The sequence below is a fragment of the Tachypleus tridentatus genome, chromosome 13 (genome assembly GCF_004210375.1).
Source record: "Tachypleus tridentatus isolate NWPU-2018 chromosome 13, ASM421037v1, whole genome shotgun sequence".
Lineage (NCBI taxonomy): Eukaryota > Metazoa > Arthropoda > Merostomata > Xiphosura > Limulidae > Tachypleus > Tachypleus tridentatus.
Genome location: NC_134837.1, coordinates 261975451 through 261992435, shown reverse-complemented (window position 1 = coordinate 261992435; position 16985 = coordinate 261975451). Strand labels below are relative to the sequence as shown.

General features: G+C 31.5%; 1 protein-coding gene across 1 annotated transcript; it reads left to right on the top strand.

The window, feature by feature from the left end:
• Nucleotides 1–347: 347 nt before the first annotated feature.
• On the top strand, nt 348–11265 carry LOC143239019 (degenerin mec-10-like). The gene is made up of 8 exons (XM_076479749.1): nt 348–668; nt 1792–1881; nt 2421–2535; nt 4842–4914; nt 7260–7374; nt 9495–9523; nt 10639–10714; nt 11015–11265. The coding sequence occupies exons 1-8, from the start codon at nt 657–659 to the stop codon at nt 11177–11179; spliced, it is 675 nt and encodes a 224-aa protein (XP_076335864.1). The 5' UTR covers nt 348–656; the 3' UTR covers nt 11180–11265.
• The last annotated feature ends 5720 nt before the right edge of the window (nt 11266–16985 follow it).

Genomic DNA, 16985 nt, shown 5'->3' with positions numbered 1-16985 from the left:
CAAATTTCAAGTATTCCAATTGCTTTCCCTTGCAGGAGAAAAATATATCTCCTGTGGAATAAGTTCCTTCAGAGATTTTTAAGATAGCCAATACGTAAAACAATATATTTTTTATTTAAAAGTTTTGATATTCAAAGTGATAAGTCTGTGATTTTCAAAATCAGCAGAACGAAGTACGACTACTAAGTGAATATTGTATTAAATATCATTTTTCAATACCAGTATCTTCGGTTTGTGACCAATATGGTACTGTGGTAAAAAATGTTTTTGTGTTTTTTATGTCGTGAATACTAGAAATGATTAAGGTTTTGTAGATAACTTAAAAAATCAAGAGGGATTACTGAACATTTTACACTTCGTATAATTTGTTAAAGAAATGTGTGCATGTTTTACCCACGTTCCAAATTGATTTCGCTAGAAACAGTGTAAATTACGAAAGATATTTGCGTAGCCTTCGTTTAATACGATTACTATACAATGTTCCTTTATCTGAGTTTTTGCTAGGTTTAACGTTGGAGTTGAACTTAGAACGAGATGAATATCTTGATGAAATAACATCTACAGTTGGTGCTCGTGTTGTCGTCCATGATTCTCGTATTGTTCCACAGCCTGAGAACGAGGGTATCGACATTAGTCCTGGATTGCAAACGTCAGTAATGGTGTCCAAGGTAAGTTTTAAAGTCCTCTATGAATCAAAAATCCTTAACTTAAGAATCACATTTTTCTGCAATTTATCAAACTATTTTTTTCATATTTTTAGATCGTAGATTAAAAGTAGAAAATTCTGCGATGTATGTTCTTATTATTTAGTTTTAAAACTAAAATTATTTTCACCTAAACCTTGCCCGTGTGCTTATATTAATGAAGTGCAGAATAATTATTCATACATTTTAAATGTTCAGAAATAATCTCTTCAAATGAAAGATTCTTAAACACTAAAACAATAAAAACAACAGCTATAAAATCAGGAATATTAAATATTAACTCTTTTAAAAACTTTAATTGGCTGACTTTATAAATGTTATTTTAGTGCCTAGAGGACTAATATGTCTGTTTCAGCTTGCTTGACACTACACCGTTGTTAGGCCTAATTATTTCATAGATTCGCTATTTTTTAGCTACTAAGAAATTATTGTGACATTACAGGATTTGTGCTGCATATAAAGTAGAATTGTAAATTGAGTTTTGTCTGCTGATATTTTTATTCCAACTGATGAATTATGGTGATGTAGGAAAAGTCTCTTGGGCATCGACATGTTGCAGAAAAAAAGAAGATAGATTTAAAATATGTGTTTTTCTTTTGTCGCAACTACATGCTGATTTAAAATTCGTTAAGGGAACGAATTAAGGGGAATATAAAACAACAACGAATCCCTTACCTCTAATGTGATTTTTCTATCATTATTATTAGGCCTATTCCATTCATGGGTGGAAAGTGCATATTCATAATAGAATATGGAACCGGCCTTAGTAAGATGAAAGCCTATCAGGAGGGTAATCAGAACACACAAGTTTCAAAGTAGAGTGGATATATAGCTCCTCCGAAAGTTCTACAGTTAAGAATTATATTTGGCAGCTAACTGTTATGTTAAATAATTACGTAAACGAAATAAGAAAATCTTATTTTAGGGGATAGCGACACACCAAAGCAGCCGCTCGTTTTATATGACTTCTGCCCACGGATGACTGCGCAGAGGAGACATTTGACTTTGATATCGCACTATTTGACCTTTAATTATAAAACAACAAAGTGAAAGAGTATAAACCAATTCTGTATATTTACTATTCCAGGTAACTTTCGAACGTCTGCCTCCTCCTTATAAAGACGGGTGTCGTAACTACCATAAAGATGAGTCGCACGGACCGGCCACTCGACATTTGGTATTGAAAAATTTGATGCTTTTGTGTTGGAACAAAGAGCTTTTGCACATCGTGTTGATAGTATATAACAATCTAAACCAGGGGCTCGATCTCTCACGGTGAACACAGTTGATAGTATATAACAATCTAAACCAAGGGCTCGATCCCTCACGGTGGACACAAAATATTCCGTAATGTAGATTTCCTCTAAGAAACAAAGAAACTCAGAAACTAACAAATAATAATATATTATGATTATCAGAACCTGTTTATCGGTATATAATATCTTATCATAATTAATTATTAGGACCAGTTTATCAGCATATCAAACTACATTATAATTATCAGGACCAGTTTATCAGTATATAATATTACATTATAATTAATTATCAGGACAAATTTTCAGCATAAAATACCGCATTATAACTGTCAAGACCAATTTATCAATATATCATTCTACATTATAATTATCAGAACCAGTTTATCAGTATATAGTACTACATTATAATTAATTGTTAGAACCATACATTTGACTAACATTTATATTTACGTTTTAATAGGATTGTTTCTTCGATTGTTTACAAGACCTTAGTTTAAGACTATGTAACTGTACTGATCCATCAATGAAACTAAGAGAAGGTTTTGAAATATGTTCACTAGAATCGGATGCCCACGGTAAGTGTTGAACTACTGCCTATTTTAGAATTTTTGTCTAAAGTTACACAAAGGGCTGTAGTACCAACAGTATGACAACTGGTGAACAATATAATAGCTTGTCAACAGTGTCACAACTTATCAATAGTACATAAGCTTGGCAATTGTATGATGGCTCGAAAACCATATCCACCTATAACGTACGGGATAACGTAGTTTGAAAGAAGGTATGTTTTATTATATATCTACTCACTGCAACTAAAGAAATCCTCTTTTGGGTGTCAGCGGAAAGCTGAAAGACTTACAATGCTAAAATCGAGAGTTTCATTCCCTGCTGTGGTGGAAGTGCAGATAGCTCATTGTTCAAGAACCGTATGTTATATGAACATTAATACAGGCAGTATTTAAACAATAAACACAACTGTAATACAATAATGTAAAGTTTGATACCTCAGAAGTAAAATATCAGAACATTAAAGTCTAATAGAGAAAACTCTTTTGTACACCAACTGGGTAAAGTAAAAAAACTGAACACTACATCTATGTTTTATTAGCCCAGTTAGATGATGTGTTATTTAACCCAATTGAACTTACATCTGTGTTTAATTATATCAGCCTAGTTAGATGATGTGTTATTGAAACCGATGTGTTTTATTAACCTAGTTGAAACCGACTGAACACTACACCTGTGTTTTATTAACCTAGTTAGATAATGTTTTATTGATCCTGACTGAACACTACATCTGTGTTTTATTAACCTAGTTAGATAATGTTTTATTGATCCTGACTGAACACTACATCTGTGTTTTATTAACCTAGTTAGATAATGTTTTATTGATCCTCACTGTGTTTTTTTATTAACCTAGTTTAACCTAGTTAGATAATGTTTTATTGATCCTGACTGAACACTACATCTGTGTTTTATTAACCTAGTTAGATAATGTTTTATTGATCCTGACTGAACACTACATCTGTGTTTTATTAACCTAGTTAGATAATGTTTTTTGATCCTGACTGAACACTACATCTGTGTTTTATTAACCTAGTTAGATAATGTTTTATTGATCCTGACTGAACACTACATCTGTGTTTTATTAACCTAGTTAGATAATGTTTTATTGATCCTGACTGAACACTACATCTGTGTTTTATTAACCTAGTTAGATAATGTTTTATTGATCCTGACTGAACACTACATCTGTGTTTTATTAACCTAGTTAGATAATGTTTTATTGATCCTGACTGAACACTACATCTGTGTTTTATTAACCTAGTTAGATAATGTTTTATTGATCCTGACTAAACACTACATCTGTGTTTTATTAACCTAGTTAGATAATGTTTTATTAAACCCGACTGAACACTACATCTGTGTTTCATTTACATGATAGAATAAACTATTATGTAGTAATTAATTTTGATATCAATCAATGCTAATTTATATTTTACTTTCCTTTTCTACAACAAAAAACAACACATTTTACAATTTGGGCTTTAGATGCATTATAAGAGTTACAGTCATACAGTAATTGAATCCGAAGTTTATGAACGGATGCTGTTGACTAGTCATTTTCACCTTTAATCTACCAGTTTAAAATTAAGGGTTGCCAGTTCAGACACCTCTTGTGTAGCTTTGCAAGAACATTTATAATATAACGTGTAAAATGCACATGAATTAACTTGTTGCTGGTAAGAAGGTACAGACTTACCTGATTGTGACATGTCTCTTTCTTTCCTTTGCTGGAAAGTAAAATAGATGTGTACCATATTAGAATAAATAAAAGAAATAGTATAAACTATTATTAATCTTAGAACAAGTTGAAAAGTTAGAAATGGTGTAAATATGTAATAAGAGTTTGAGGTTTGTCACACGAGCTAATGTTATCATTTTAACGTAAAACCTGTGTTTGAGTTGAATAATTAATGAGTATAGATATTTCTGAATAACGTAAACTAAAACTTAACTAAATGGAATGTTGAAAAATAAGTTAATCAGGAAAACTTAATTAACTATACGATTAAAATATTTTTGTTAATTGTTTGTTTGTTTAAAATTAAGCACAAAACTTCATAATGGGGTATGTGTGCTCTGCCCACCACGGGCATCAAAACCCGGATTTTTAGCACTGTGACTTCGCAGACATGGTGCAGTTGGGATTATAATATTAAAGTTACATTACAAAAAACAAGGTTGAAATAGCTTAGTCTGACTGAACAGTACAAACATTAAGGCGTCCTCTATTAGTATACTAATTCACGCTATTGTTATCCTGATTATAACGTTTGTACCACTGCGTGATGTGTTTTTTGTTTGTTTTTTACTGTAGTTTGCTGTTTGGACGACGTTTTGGGGGGTGTGAAGAACAGGACACTAAAATGTGACTGTCCACTTTCTTGCAGGTAAAGTACAAAAATGGTTTCACAGATTTTGTTATTAAAATATTATTATTATTTTACAGAAACTAAAACGTGTTAATTGATATATTAAATGTGTTTGATGGAAGTAGAGAACGATTAATGTGAAAACGTGCCATATTATGACTTATAGCACAATATTACTCCTGAGTTTACGACTCTTGGGAACGTAATACATTTACATCTGGACGAGTTATTGTAACGTATGAGCTTTAAGAAGTATTGTCGTGTGATATTGACGAGTTATTGTCCCGTATGAGCTTTAAGAAGTATTGTCGTGTGATATTGACGAGTTATTGTCACGTATGAAGTATTGTCGTGTGATATTGACGAGTTATTGTTACGTATGAAGTATTGTCGTGTGATATTGACGAGTTATTGTTACATATGTACTTTATGAAGTATTGTCGTGTGATATTGATAAGTTATTGTTACATATGTACTTTATGAAGTATTGTCGTGTGATATTGATAAGTTAGTTACATATGTATGAGAGTATTGTCGTGTGATATTGATAAGTTATTGTAACGTATGAGCTTTATGAAGTATTGTCGTGTGATATTGACGAGTTATTGTCCCGTATGAGCTTTATTATTGTCGTGTGATATTGATATGTTATTGTTACGTATGAGCTTTATGAAGTATTGTCGTTGATATTGGTTAAGTATTGTCACATGTATGTGTAACAATCTAGACGAGATACTGCTTTGTGTAGTATTGATAAATTAAGTTTTGTTGCGTGCGATCTGGGTAAGGTATATGTGGTACATACTGAAACACTTGCTTTGTGTAATTAAAATAACACGAGGGATTATCTGCTCTAGCGGTCCCTAATTTAGCTTTGTGCGAATTTTAAAACTAAGCTAAAGAAAAGTGTTTCGGGTGAAAAATTTACACCTACAAATAACAAAAACCGTGTTTTTTTCGTCCATTCAATGAGAACTCAGAGTTGTATTTTAGAATTAATTTGTAAGTCCATTCACTTGCTTCTGTTCTGTGGACTTTGTACACGTGGTGTAAATCTTTTAATGATATTTTTATTAAAATACGGAATGTTCTAAAATAAGCTTATCTGACATTTCTGGATCTATTTTAAAAGTTTTATTTAAATTTTGTGTTAAAGGTATGTTAAAGATTTAAATGTCCCGTGAAATACACTAATTATTGTTACAGCGACACCTACACTAAACATTTTATCACTATTTACCATTAATGATAATATTGCAGTCCTCAAGGTAATTTAAATATAATTTTTAAAATATATAATTTTAGTTGATTTGACATATTAATAGGTAACACACAAAATACGTATGTTACGCATCTAATCAATCACATCTTTGTAACTACAAAATACTAAGGTTACGTCTTTAGACAATACACATCTATGTAACTAAAAATATGTAAGTTACGTCTCTAATCAATATACATCTGTGTAACTACAAAATACGAAAGTTACGTCTTTAGACAATACACATGTGTGTTTTTCTGAGGAATATCTTTTTACGGGTCCACTATAAAAAGTTACATCTGTAAACAATACTTTTACACAATTAAAATAATTTCTCAACTCTCGAATTGTACTTTGCTGCGTTATACCAGTTAATACTAGTTAATATCTATGCCTTCCATTCACTCACACAAAACTGAGAGGTAAAATAAATAAATGAAAACAGATTTATCTGTCGTTCGTCTGTTCCTGTTCTTATTGTAATGAATCTTTATATGAGTTGAGCCAAAGAATCACAGAGTCAGTTTCCATTATAGAGCACTAGATGTTATACAATCCATAAACCCGTAGCATAGTGAACGGAGCCAACAAAACTGTATTAGTAACCAGCAGTACAGTGAACGTAACTGACAAACCTGTATTAGCAACCAGTAATACAGTGAATGTAGCCAATAAACCTGTATTAGTTTAATGTGGCACATAATCAGTGATGACGAGAAAACCCACTTGTAGAGAATAATATATATGTTAAAACGGCTGGTTTGGATTGAGAAAATTTTTTATGTTGAGGAGCGAACAACGTTTCGACCTTCTTCAGTTATCGTCAGAAGAAGGTCGAAACGTTGTTCGCTCCTCTACATAAAGATTTTCCCAATCCAAACCAGCCGTTTCTATATATAATGTAACATATAGATTGTTGAAGGAACTCTAATTTATTAATTGTACTGTTTGTTGGTAGTGAACTAGATCGGCTGTTGGTCAAAAATATTTCTTTGTTTAAGAGTAAAGGTTCAAAATGGGCTATTTACTGTAGGGATCGAACCCAGGATTTTAACATTATTATATGGAACATGTACATTAATCACTATATATTTTTTTTCAGAAAGTCAACATTTGATATGACCTTGTCGTCATCAATGTTGTTTAACAAGGAGGAAGAGTCAGAGTTTCCAGAACCTTCACAGGAAACAGTCCAGAGCAACTCAGGTTCGAGACGTGTAAGTGAATACACATGTTTTGGTATCTATCTTTGTCTGTGTTAATTACAAATGTAATTTTTATTGGTCAGTTTTTTTTAACTTTACGTAATCGAAAACATCCCAGTGTCTTTTGAAATTCCAGAAAGGTCAAATGTCTACTGTACAGATCTAGGTAAACATCCTTGTAGATGGTATGTATAATCACAGTTTGTGTGTGTTTTAAGGACGTTTGTAAGATACGCTGTGGAACGTTAAGTAAGCTCAATTTTTATACTTATTAATACGGGACGACCATTCGTGGTTTCTGTCTCGTTGTCCCGCTATACTGTAACCAGTAGAGGAATGGTGGTCAAATACAATTGTTCAGTCAGACAAGAATATTTTATGGTTTAAAGTTACTGATGGCCTTGTGAACATTGAAAGGATGTTCTGAAACAAACAGACTAACATTCCTTTCTCATCATCTGTACCTCATACGTTCAGGTGTTTTGACGATGAACTGAAATTTTAATCTACAACTTGAAAGACACTTTGTAAGCACATGGGTTAAATGACCAAATTAGAAAACCCACTGGTGTCTGGATAGTGAGGAAAGCTAGCAATAAACAAGCAACATACGCCGCCACAAGTTTTATCCAGTTCATTTAACTGAGTAACAAGACTAGCTGCCTACACTTTTATAACGCATTCATATTTAAAATTGTGTGATCTTACCATGTTTCGAACCCCAGGTCCTTGTATCATTGTATGTTGACCATTGAGCCACGACAGACTTTTAACGGAGAATCTCGTTCACGTGCTTTTGTTCGACCAATATCACAGGCCTGCGAATTTAAACTTCATAAAAGTTGTTTTTGTTTTAATAACGGATTTTCCTTTATTCACCTACGTAGATTTTTAAAATAATATTCTCATTTTTTTCTATCATGTAAGGATTTTTTCTACAAATGGAGAAGAAATAAAACTTACTTGAAACAAATTATTATTTAGTTTACCACAATGAACATTTGTTATTATTTTGTTTATTAACAAAAATACAAACAAACTAAAGAAAAGGGAAAAAACATTGATGTCAAACAAATATGTTTTTTCATTTATTCTGAATTGTGTACGAATTCTACATCTTCTGGTCTCAGGAGTACGCGTTGTGGTTTTTCTTTTATATATTGTGTCCGGACCGTCTCGTTTAAATGACCAATAGTAATTAGCCATCATGCTGATTCTCCACCTTTCCGGTTACCTCCTCTCCATTTCCCTGATGCTTTCATGAAACCTTTCTCTTTGTTCTTCACTCATGGCACTAAAGAAAAATTAATGTCAAAGTGCATCCCTAAACTAATTCTGCGACCGGTTAACCGTTTATATACTTAGGGTGTGTTTCTGTTGGGTTGTAAAACGACCGATGAGATTTTCACTTGGCGATTTATTTAAAGAAACATGTTTGGTTTGTTTTGAATTTCACGCAAAGCTACACGAGGGCTATCTGCGCTAGTCGTCCTTAATTTAGCAGTGTAAGGCTAGAGGGAAGGCAGCTTGTCATCACCACTCACCGCCAATTCCTAGGCTACTCTTTTACTAACGAATAGTGGGATTGACCGTCACATATAACACCCCACGGCTGAAAGGGCGAACATATTTGGTGCGAAGAGGATTCGAACCTGCAATCCTCGGGTTACGAGTCGATTGTCTTAACCACCTCGCCAAAGAAATGTGTATGTAGCCAGTGGTTGTCAATATTTTAAGCATAAGCAAAATATGACCCGATTTCAATGAAAATGATTCACTTACGAAAAAATACATGTTATGATTGTTACATGTTATGATTGTAAAATATATAAGTGTCGAAGAAAAATGGATATGGTTTTGGATTCAGCGTTCAGGAAATATCATAGTACGTATAAACCTGTCAAGAGAATAAAACCATCACAAGCCTGTGTATTTAATAAAAATACACATTATTTAAGCATTTCTAATATATTTAGAGACAGTTTCAATAAAAGTTTAGGTGATTAATCTATTGTAAGTAGCAATTAACGTAAGTGAGAAAAACAATGCCACTCATATTTATCCATTGTTAGTGGAGTCATTACCATGATATTATTTACTGAAAATATTACAAACGTGCATTTATTTTACAGGGTTTGCGTCAAAGTTGGACCTCTTCAAAGTAAGTTAATTGAAACGTGCTTGAAACGTTTGTGATTTTTCTAATATGAACAGATTTGTATATAATTAATTACTTTTAATATTTTAGATATTAAAACGCTACGTGTACACTATGCTTCTTTATTTAATATTTATCATCATGGTTGCATGATGGTTCGTAGCGCCATCTATGTCATACTTCTGTCATAACTCAATATTTCTGTTTTGGTGAGTTCATCTCATAACGTGCGCTTCTTGTCGAATCTGTAATTTCACTAAATTTCAGACTATTGAGTAATTTTATGATAAGCATGAACCTTTTGATGTTTCTTGTCAATAAAACTCGAGTGTTCGTGGAAAATCAATGAGTTGAAAGTTCCTACTTTTACTACGGAAACAGCTCGATGTGTTATTCAATGAAAAAAAACAACACAAGAGGGCTTTCTGCAAAGAAAATGGCTGTACATATATCTGTCTAATATATAGTAAGAATGCATATTATATTTCTATTTCAACTAATACCTAAAGGTTGTGACGATTTGGAAAAACTATGAAAAAAATCCATCTATATGTATGGCAACATAAATATAAGTAAATTATTTAGGTAGACAATTAATTTTCATATACGTTAACCTGTTAACTGCCAAGTATTTCAGCTGCTACAATACAACTGTAATGCTTCTTCATTTTGTAACTTTTTTCTGACGCCATTGTGGATCGAAAGTGAAACAATTTGTAAGTAGGTCAAATGCATGTATGGTGCTGACATCTAGCGTTGAAGTTAGGCGTTATTGAGAACGAATTAACTTGTCCGTGGCACTGTGTTACCGATCGGCTTGGACGAGTTATCTCGTCTACGGCACTGAACAGGTTAATGTGAAATAATTGAAATGCCCATTTTAGCTTTTTCTCCTTACTTTTTGTTACCTTCGGACTCTAAGTTTAACAGGTTGTTACGTTAAATTACTGTCTCAACTAAAATTTGTTTGAGAAATTATATTAAAAAGATGCAACGAACTACAAGACCCGTTAGTAATTACATATGTATATACATATTTACGTTTTGGTTGTAGTTAACTAAAATTATGGACGCTAATATTTGGTTATTGTACTGAAATAAATGTTGATTGTTTTTAGTGAGAACTTCGCCAAACTTCGTGTGTTCTACAAAACGTTAGATCACATAATCTATAGGCAGCAGCCTAAGTATCAGGTAAGAACTATTTGTTCTAATTTTTTGATTTTTTTTTCTAATGAAAACAACCAGAATGTTTTTGTAACTCATTAGTTTCGGGTGTTTAATAATAAGTGAAACATGAAACATGAAATTATATTGACACGACTTGGTCTTACGCTACATATGATGAATTACAAATGTCAATATTGTACGTGATATATTGATTAATTATAAATATCAATATTGCATGTGACATTTGATCAGTTACATATGTCAATATTGTATGTGATATATTGATGAATTACAAATGTCAATAAAGCAGACATTTTGTTTCAGAGTAATGAAATCTTTAGTAACCTTGGTGGACAACTGGGACTGTGGCTAGGGATCTCCTTAGTGGCCTGGTTCGAGGCTATAGAGACCATCTACTTGCTGATTGGATATGTATTTTCTAAACGACAAATCCAGAAAGAAAAACCACAGGATGTTTCTCGTAGTTAATAATAAGTGAAAGTAACTTTTAACTTTCATTAATAGTTTTCACGAAAATCCTGTTTACACATTATGTGATTAAGGTTTTCAATTATCGTTATTATAAATATGGTTTATCCTCATTTTTAAATAATGATTTATTAATTTTCGTATTTAAAATATATATATATATATATAACTTATAAAACCAAATAGCTGCCTGAAATAGTGTTACTTCCTATTAAACACAATTCACAACACCTGTCCATAATTTGACCTCTTCCATGAAAAACAACAACACAATAATGGTACTTTCTCTTAATGTCGCTTTAAAATACCATCAGAGCTAAAACTAATTTTAGAAGCTAGCACTATATGTCCAATATCATAGGAACATTCGTAGATTGTTCTAGACATAATTTTTCGCTAGAGAGCGCTATCAGCAGTAATTGTCAAAAACAAAAACATTTGGCACTGTTGTGTAACTTAACAGAAACTCTGAACACTGTACAGTTACTGTACCTTTATCAGATTATATGAAATATAAAAGAAAAGTAGTTTTGGAATTAACCTAATAAATGTAGCTGTTACTTATTTTTATAAACATGTTCGTCAGGAGATATTCATATCAGAAAAGTTTTATTTAAGTAAAATATTGACTCCTCTATGCAGTACGTCTGTGGATTATTGAATCTATGGAAATACTGAATCTATGACTAACTCTATGGAATACGTCTGTGGATTACTGAATCAATCCGATGACTAACTCTATGGAATACGTCTGTGGATTACTGAATTAATCCGATGACTAACTCTATGGAATACGTCTGTGGATTACTGAATTAATCCGATGACTAACTCTATGGAATACGTCTGTGGATTACTGAATTAATCCGATGACTAACTCTATGGAATACGTCTGTGGATTACTGAATTAATCCTATGAGTAGCTCATTTATAATCACCAGTTTTTATTAAACTCGTGACATAGTTCTAAAATAGTTTGTATCTCGCTTTCATCCATGTGCAAACATAATCGTGGCTAGAGGTGAATGTGTTTTTCATATAGCAAAGTCACATCATGTTATCTGCTATACCCAGCGAGGGGAATCGAACCTTTGATTTTAGCATTTTAAATCTGTAAACTTACCGCTGTATTAGAGGTGGGCATCGTACCTAGTGCCTGGTAATAAATTCCGTTCCTATGTCATAGCGCACCTACACACATAAATAATATGTTTCTTTTCATAAACTGACGTTTTTAGAAACTAATTTCTATTCCCTACGTTGCTGGTAAGTAACAAAGAATTGGGATAAATTTCTTTCCCAAACATTAGAAAGTTAAAAAGTGTAAAAGGAGAAACAGTAGTTCTCGATTTCTAGAAAAGAAAAATTAAAACGAAATGCAAACGAAAAAATTCTTTTAAAAATAATAAGTTAAAAATTACAGAAAAGGAATGTTAATCCTTTTATTCCAGAAATAGAAAATTTAAATAATTGTAAAGAGAGAACACAGAATATATATACCCCTCTTCGTGGAAAATAACAACTTTTACACATTAATATAATCTACATTGTCTCAGTGGTAAGTTTCAAAAGATATTACGTTAAAATTTGGGGTTTAATTCTTGCGATAGACTTAATAGAAAATTAGCAAACGTCTTTCAGAAAATAAGTTTAAAAAATGTAAAGGTGGCGGTGGTAATCGTAATCGGCTATAGGCTTAGGATGACCAGCCTTACTTGAGGTAACAGTGCTCTAAAATAAAATAACTTTTACTGCTTCCAAAACTTGACGAGATACCCGATTCACTGAAGTAAGTTGGATTGATAGCAAAATACTGTATTGGCGAGTTATCTGATTCAGTGAAATTAATTTGATTGCTAACGAAAAGAGAAACAGAAAGCCGTTTTTTTTTCAAACGTAATTCACATGTATTAATTTTAAATTAAAAATAAGAACTTGGTTTTTTGTTTCTTTTTGAAGTGGAGAAAATACTGTAAATTTATTTAGTTAAAAATGTATTCAACAATTGTTATTTTTATTATATATATATTTCAAATACTTAAACGAAATATGTTACATCGAAGTACTATTTTGTTTTCAATTTCTCAGTCAATTTTATTTTTGTCAATGAAAAATCAAAGAAAAATAAAGACAGGTCTGTTGTTTCAGTTTAGTGTGCTTAGAAAATATGCAGATATTTCATTAAATATCTGAATATTTTAACAATTACTGACTTGACGCCAAATTTACATTTATTAAAGATAAACTAATTTTTATTTCGTGTTTTTCTACTATATTTCGCTCAGTTTACGTGTGGTATACTTATTTGTTTGTTCGCTGAATTTCGCGCAAAGCTACTGGAAGAACATCTGTGTTAACCGTTCCTCATTATAAAATGATACACTAGAAGGAAGGTATATTTTCAACACTACCCAACGCTAACACTTAAGCTACTCTTTTACCAAAGAATAGTGGGATTTAACTTCACATTTTAATGTTTTCGGTGACAGGATTAGAACCCGTGATTCAAATTCCCTAACCACCAGACAAAGCCGATCGCAACGTAAATTCTTTGCATTTTCTATCTGCTAAGAAATACCACAATTAATTTAATTATTTTCAAATTTTACACTTTGTTATTTAAATAAGAACGTTTCATTTACCTGTTACACTATATCTTATTTACTTTTAAGTTTTTCTTTTCAACTCACTATTTTACCTCATTCAGTACTCTTGTCTTGAATTCTGCGTTCAGTTTCAATATCTTTAAAGTTTTGGAAACAGGAATAATATAAATTTATTTATTTTTTGAAATGGTATTATATTAAGTTTCATCTAAACAATTCTGAGACATATACAGCATCACTGTAGACTAAAAGTCACGGTTTATCGAACAAATAGTGTTGTTTTTTATATACAAAGCATCTTTAGTAATTATGGATTTTGTTTTCAATGTTTCTCACGATTTGATTTACGAAAAATTTCTAACAGTGCCCTCTTTTGACAAATATATTAACTTTTAATTCTTAATAAATCATGAGTGTTACTGTTGAAAGATTTAAACAATAATTAAATCCTTATTTTCAAACATATATTGTTTCAAACAGTGTCCTTTTTGACAAATATATTAACTTTTAATTCTTAATAATTGGCCACTGAATTGCGGTAGAGCTGTGTAGAACGGTTTATTTTCACTCGAAAAAAGCCGGTTTTCTATTGAATAAATCATCCCGTAAATAAACGAAATTTGTTACTGCTAATTGCTACACGTCGGCCACACCACTCATAATGTTAATAAAGCACCAAAAGAAAAACAAAACACGTCAATAAAGGTTCGTTACACAGCGCATAGTAATCTCACTAAAACCGATGATTAGAGGTTTCTCTCATAGTGCTATTAAGAACATTATAAAGTTTTTCTCAACTGATATAACAAAAGAACAACTTATTCAGTAAAATCCAGCACTGTGCACCTTCCTTCGTTGTCTTAGTTTTACTATCCAGAAAATATTTAGTATAATGTGTTAAAATAACGCTTTGCATAGAAACAATATATGTTTGAAAATAAGGATTTAATTATTGTTTAAATCTTTCAATAGTTACACTCATGATTTATTTATTGTTTAAATCCTCCTTTAGTAACACTGCTGTGACTTATTTATTATTTAAATTCTCCTTTACTGACACTATCGTAACTTAATTATTGTTTAAATCCTTATTTGGTAATACTGTCATGACGTAATGACTTATGTATTGTTTAAATCCTCCTTTAATGACACTATCATAACCTAGTTATTGTTTAAATCCTCATTTAGTAATACTGTCATGACTTATTTATTGTTTAAATCCTCCTTTATTAACACTATCATAATTTAGTTATTGTTTAAATCTTAACAAGGAACAAGTACCATTATTGTACTCATGACACCTGGTACAGAACAGAACTTTTATCTACATCACGTGTATTGTTTCAGTTCTTCCTGATACTTGGAGGCTACTATTATCTTGTTACTGAACTTTTTAAACAGTGTTTACCACACAAAAACTAATACCTTCATACCTATTTTAGATTAAGTAAAACAAACCATAGTACAGAATTTTTTTAGTATTTCTTCTTTAACTACAGCCACAACTCAACGTACTGACTACTAGATGACCACGCTCCTTCTGTTTGTTTCTTTCAATTAACCATATTTTTGCTGTGTATTTTAACAACTTCACTCCTACAATATTTTACTGAGTATGTTATCTTGCTATTCAACCATGTTTTACTTCGCTTTGTCTATATTTATGAATCTGTCATATTCAGACCTACTGTTATTTTATTTTGTTTTGACAGAAATGTGATGTATGGTCAAAATGTCCAATTTCTTATCCCACTTCTTTCTTATTGATAGAACTATTAAATCAGTTTCATGATAAACAGTTGTTTAATATTAGAAAGGATCTAATAATAATATAACATTAGTTTCTTGATAAGCAGCTGTTTACTGTTAGAAAGGACCTAATAATAATAACATAACACCAGCTTCATGATACACAGTTGTTTACTGTTAGAAAGGACCTAATAATAATAACATTAGGTTCATGATAAACAATTGTTTAATATTAGAATGGATCTAATAATAACATAACATAATTTTCATGATAAGCAGCTGTTTACTGTTAGAAAGGGCCTAATAATGATAATATAACACCAGCTTCATGATAAGCAGTTTTCCCTGTTAGAAAGGATCTCATAATAATAATATAATACCAGGTTCATGATAAACAGTTGTTTACTGTTAGAAAGGACCTAATAATAATAACATAACACCAGCTTCATGATAAACAGTTTTCACTGTTAGAGAGGATCTAATAATAATAATATAACATCAGTTTCGTCACATGCAGTTTTCACTGTTAGAAAGGTTCTAATAATAATAATATAACATCAATTTCATGAATAACAGTTGCTTGCTGCTAGAAAGGACCTGATAACAATAACATAACATCTGATACATGATAAACAGCTGTTTACTGAAAGAAGGGATATAATAACAATAATAATAATTCAAATATCAGATCAGTTACTCCGAGGATAAATTGGAGATGAAAATGTTCCTTGTAACAAATTTACCTGGAGATTTCGTGTGTAATCTCAAAACGCAAATTTCATCTCCAAATACTGAATATTTTCCTTGACGCCCTTTAAGTTTATAACAAATCCTGAACACTGTGACAGAAAATAAAACTAAAACTATTTCTTTTCAGATTTTCCTTTTTTTTCCAATTTCACTTACCTTGAATGAACAAACGTTATTATGATTTCATATAAACCATTAGACCCACGATTTACGTTAAAAATACAGGTAAATTAGCCATTTATTCTGTTTAGTTGAACAAATAAACAATGGGTTCGTTTCATAACTAGTTATCTTCTATAAAGTTTATGTCAGTGTTGTATTAATTAAATCTTGGTAAACAGTTCTTATTGTCAAGAAACTTTATGGCACTAAGAAGAAAAAAAACTCGAGAAAGTTACAGTCGATGTCTCCAAATATAAAGTATGCAGAGATACGCATTGCTGTGATCAGAGTTTGAATCTGGATCATGGTGGTGTTCATAGATAAATATCATTATTTTTTTACTGGACATTTTAGCCTTAATTTGAGGCCGCGGCCCCAAAACCCATGTTTCTTCTCGAAGAAAGCTGTATCTTTACCTCAAGTTTGGAGTTTGTAACTCAACTTACAGATGATCTTGCATATAAAGAGACCATATTCGCGGTCATATATAAATATAGAAGATAAAAAGATTAGCAAGAATGTTAGGTTTAAGTCGTTAATAC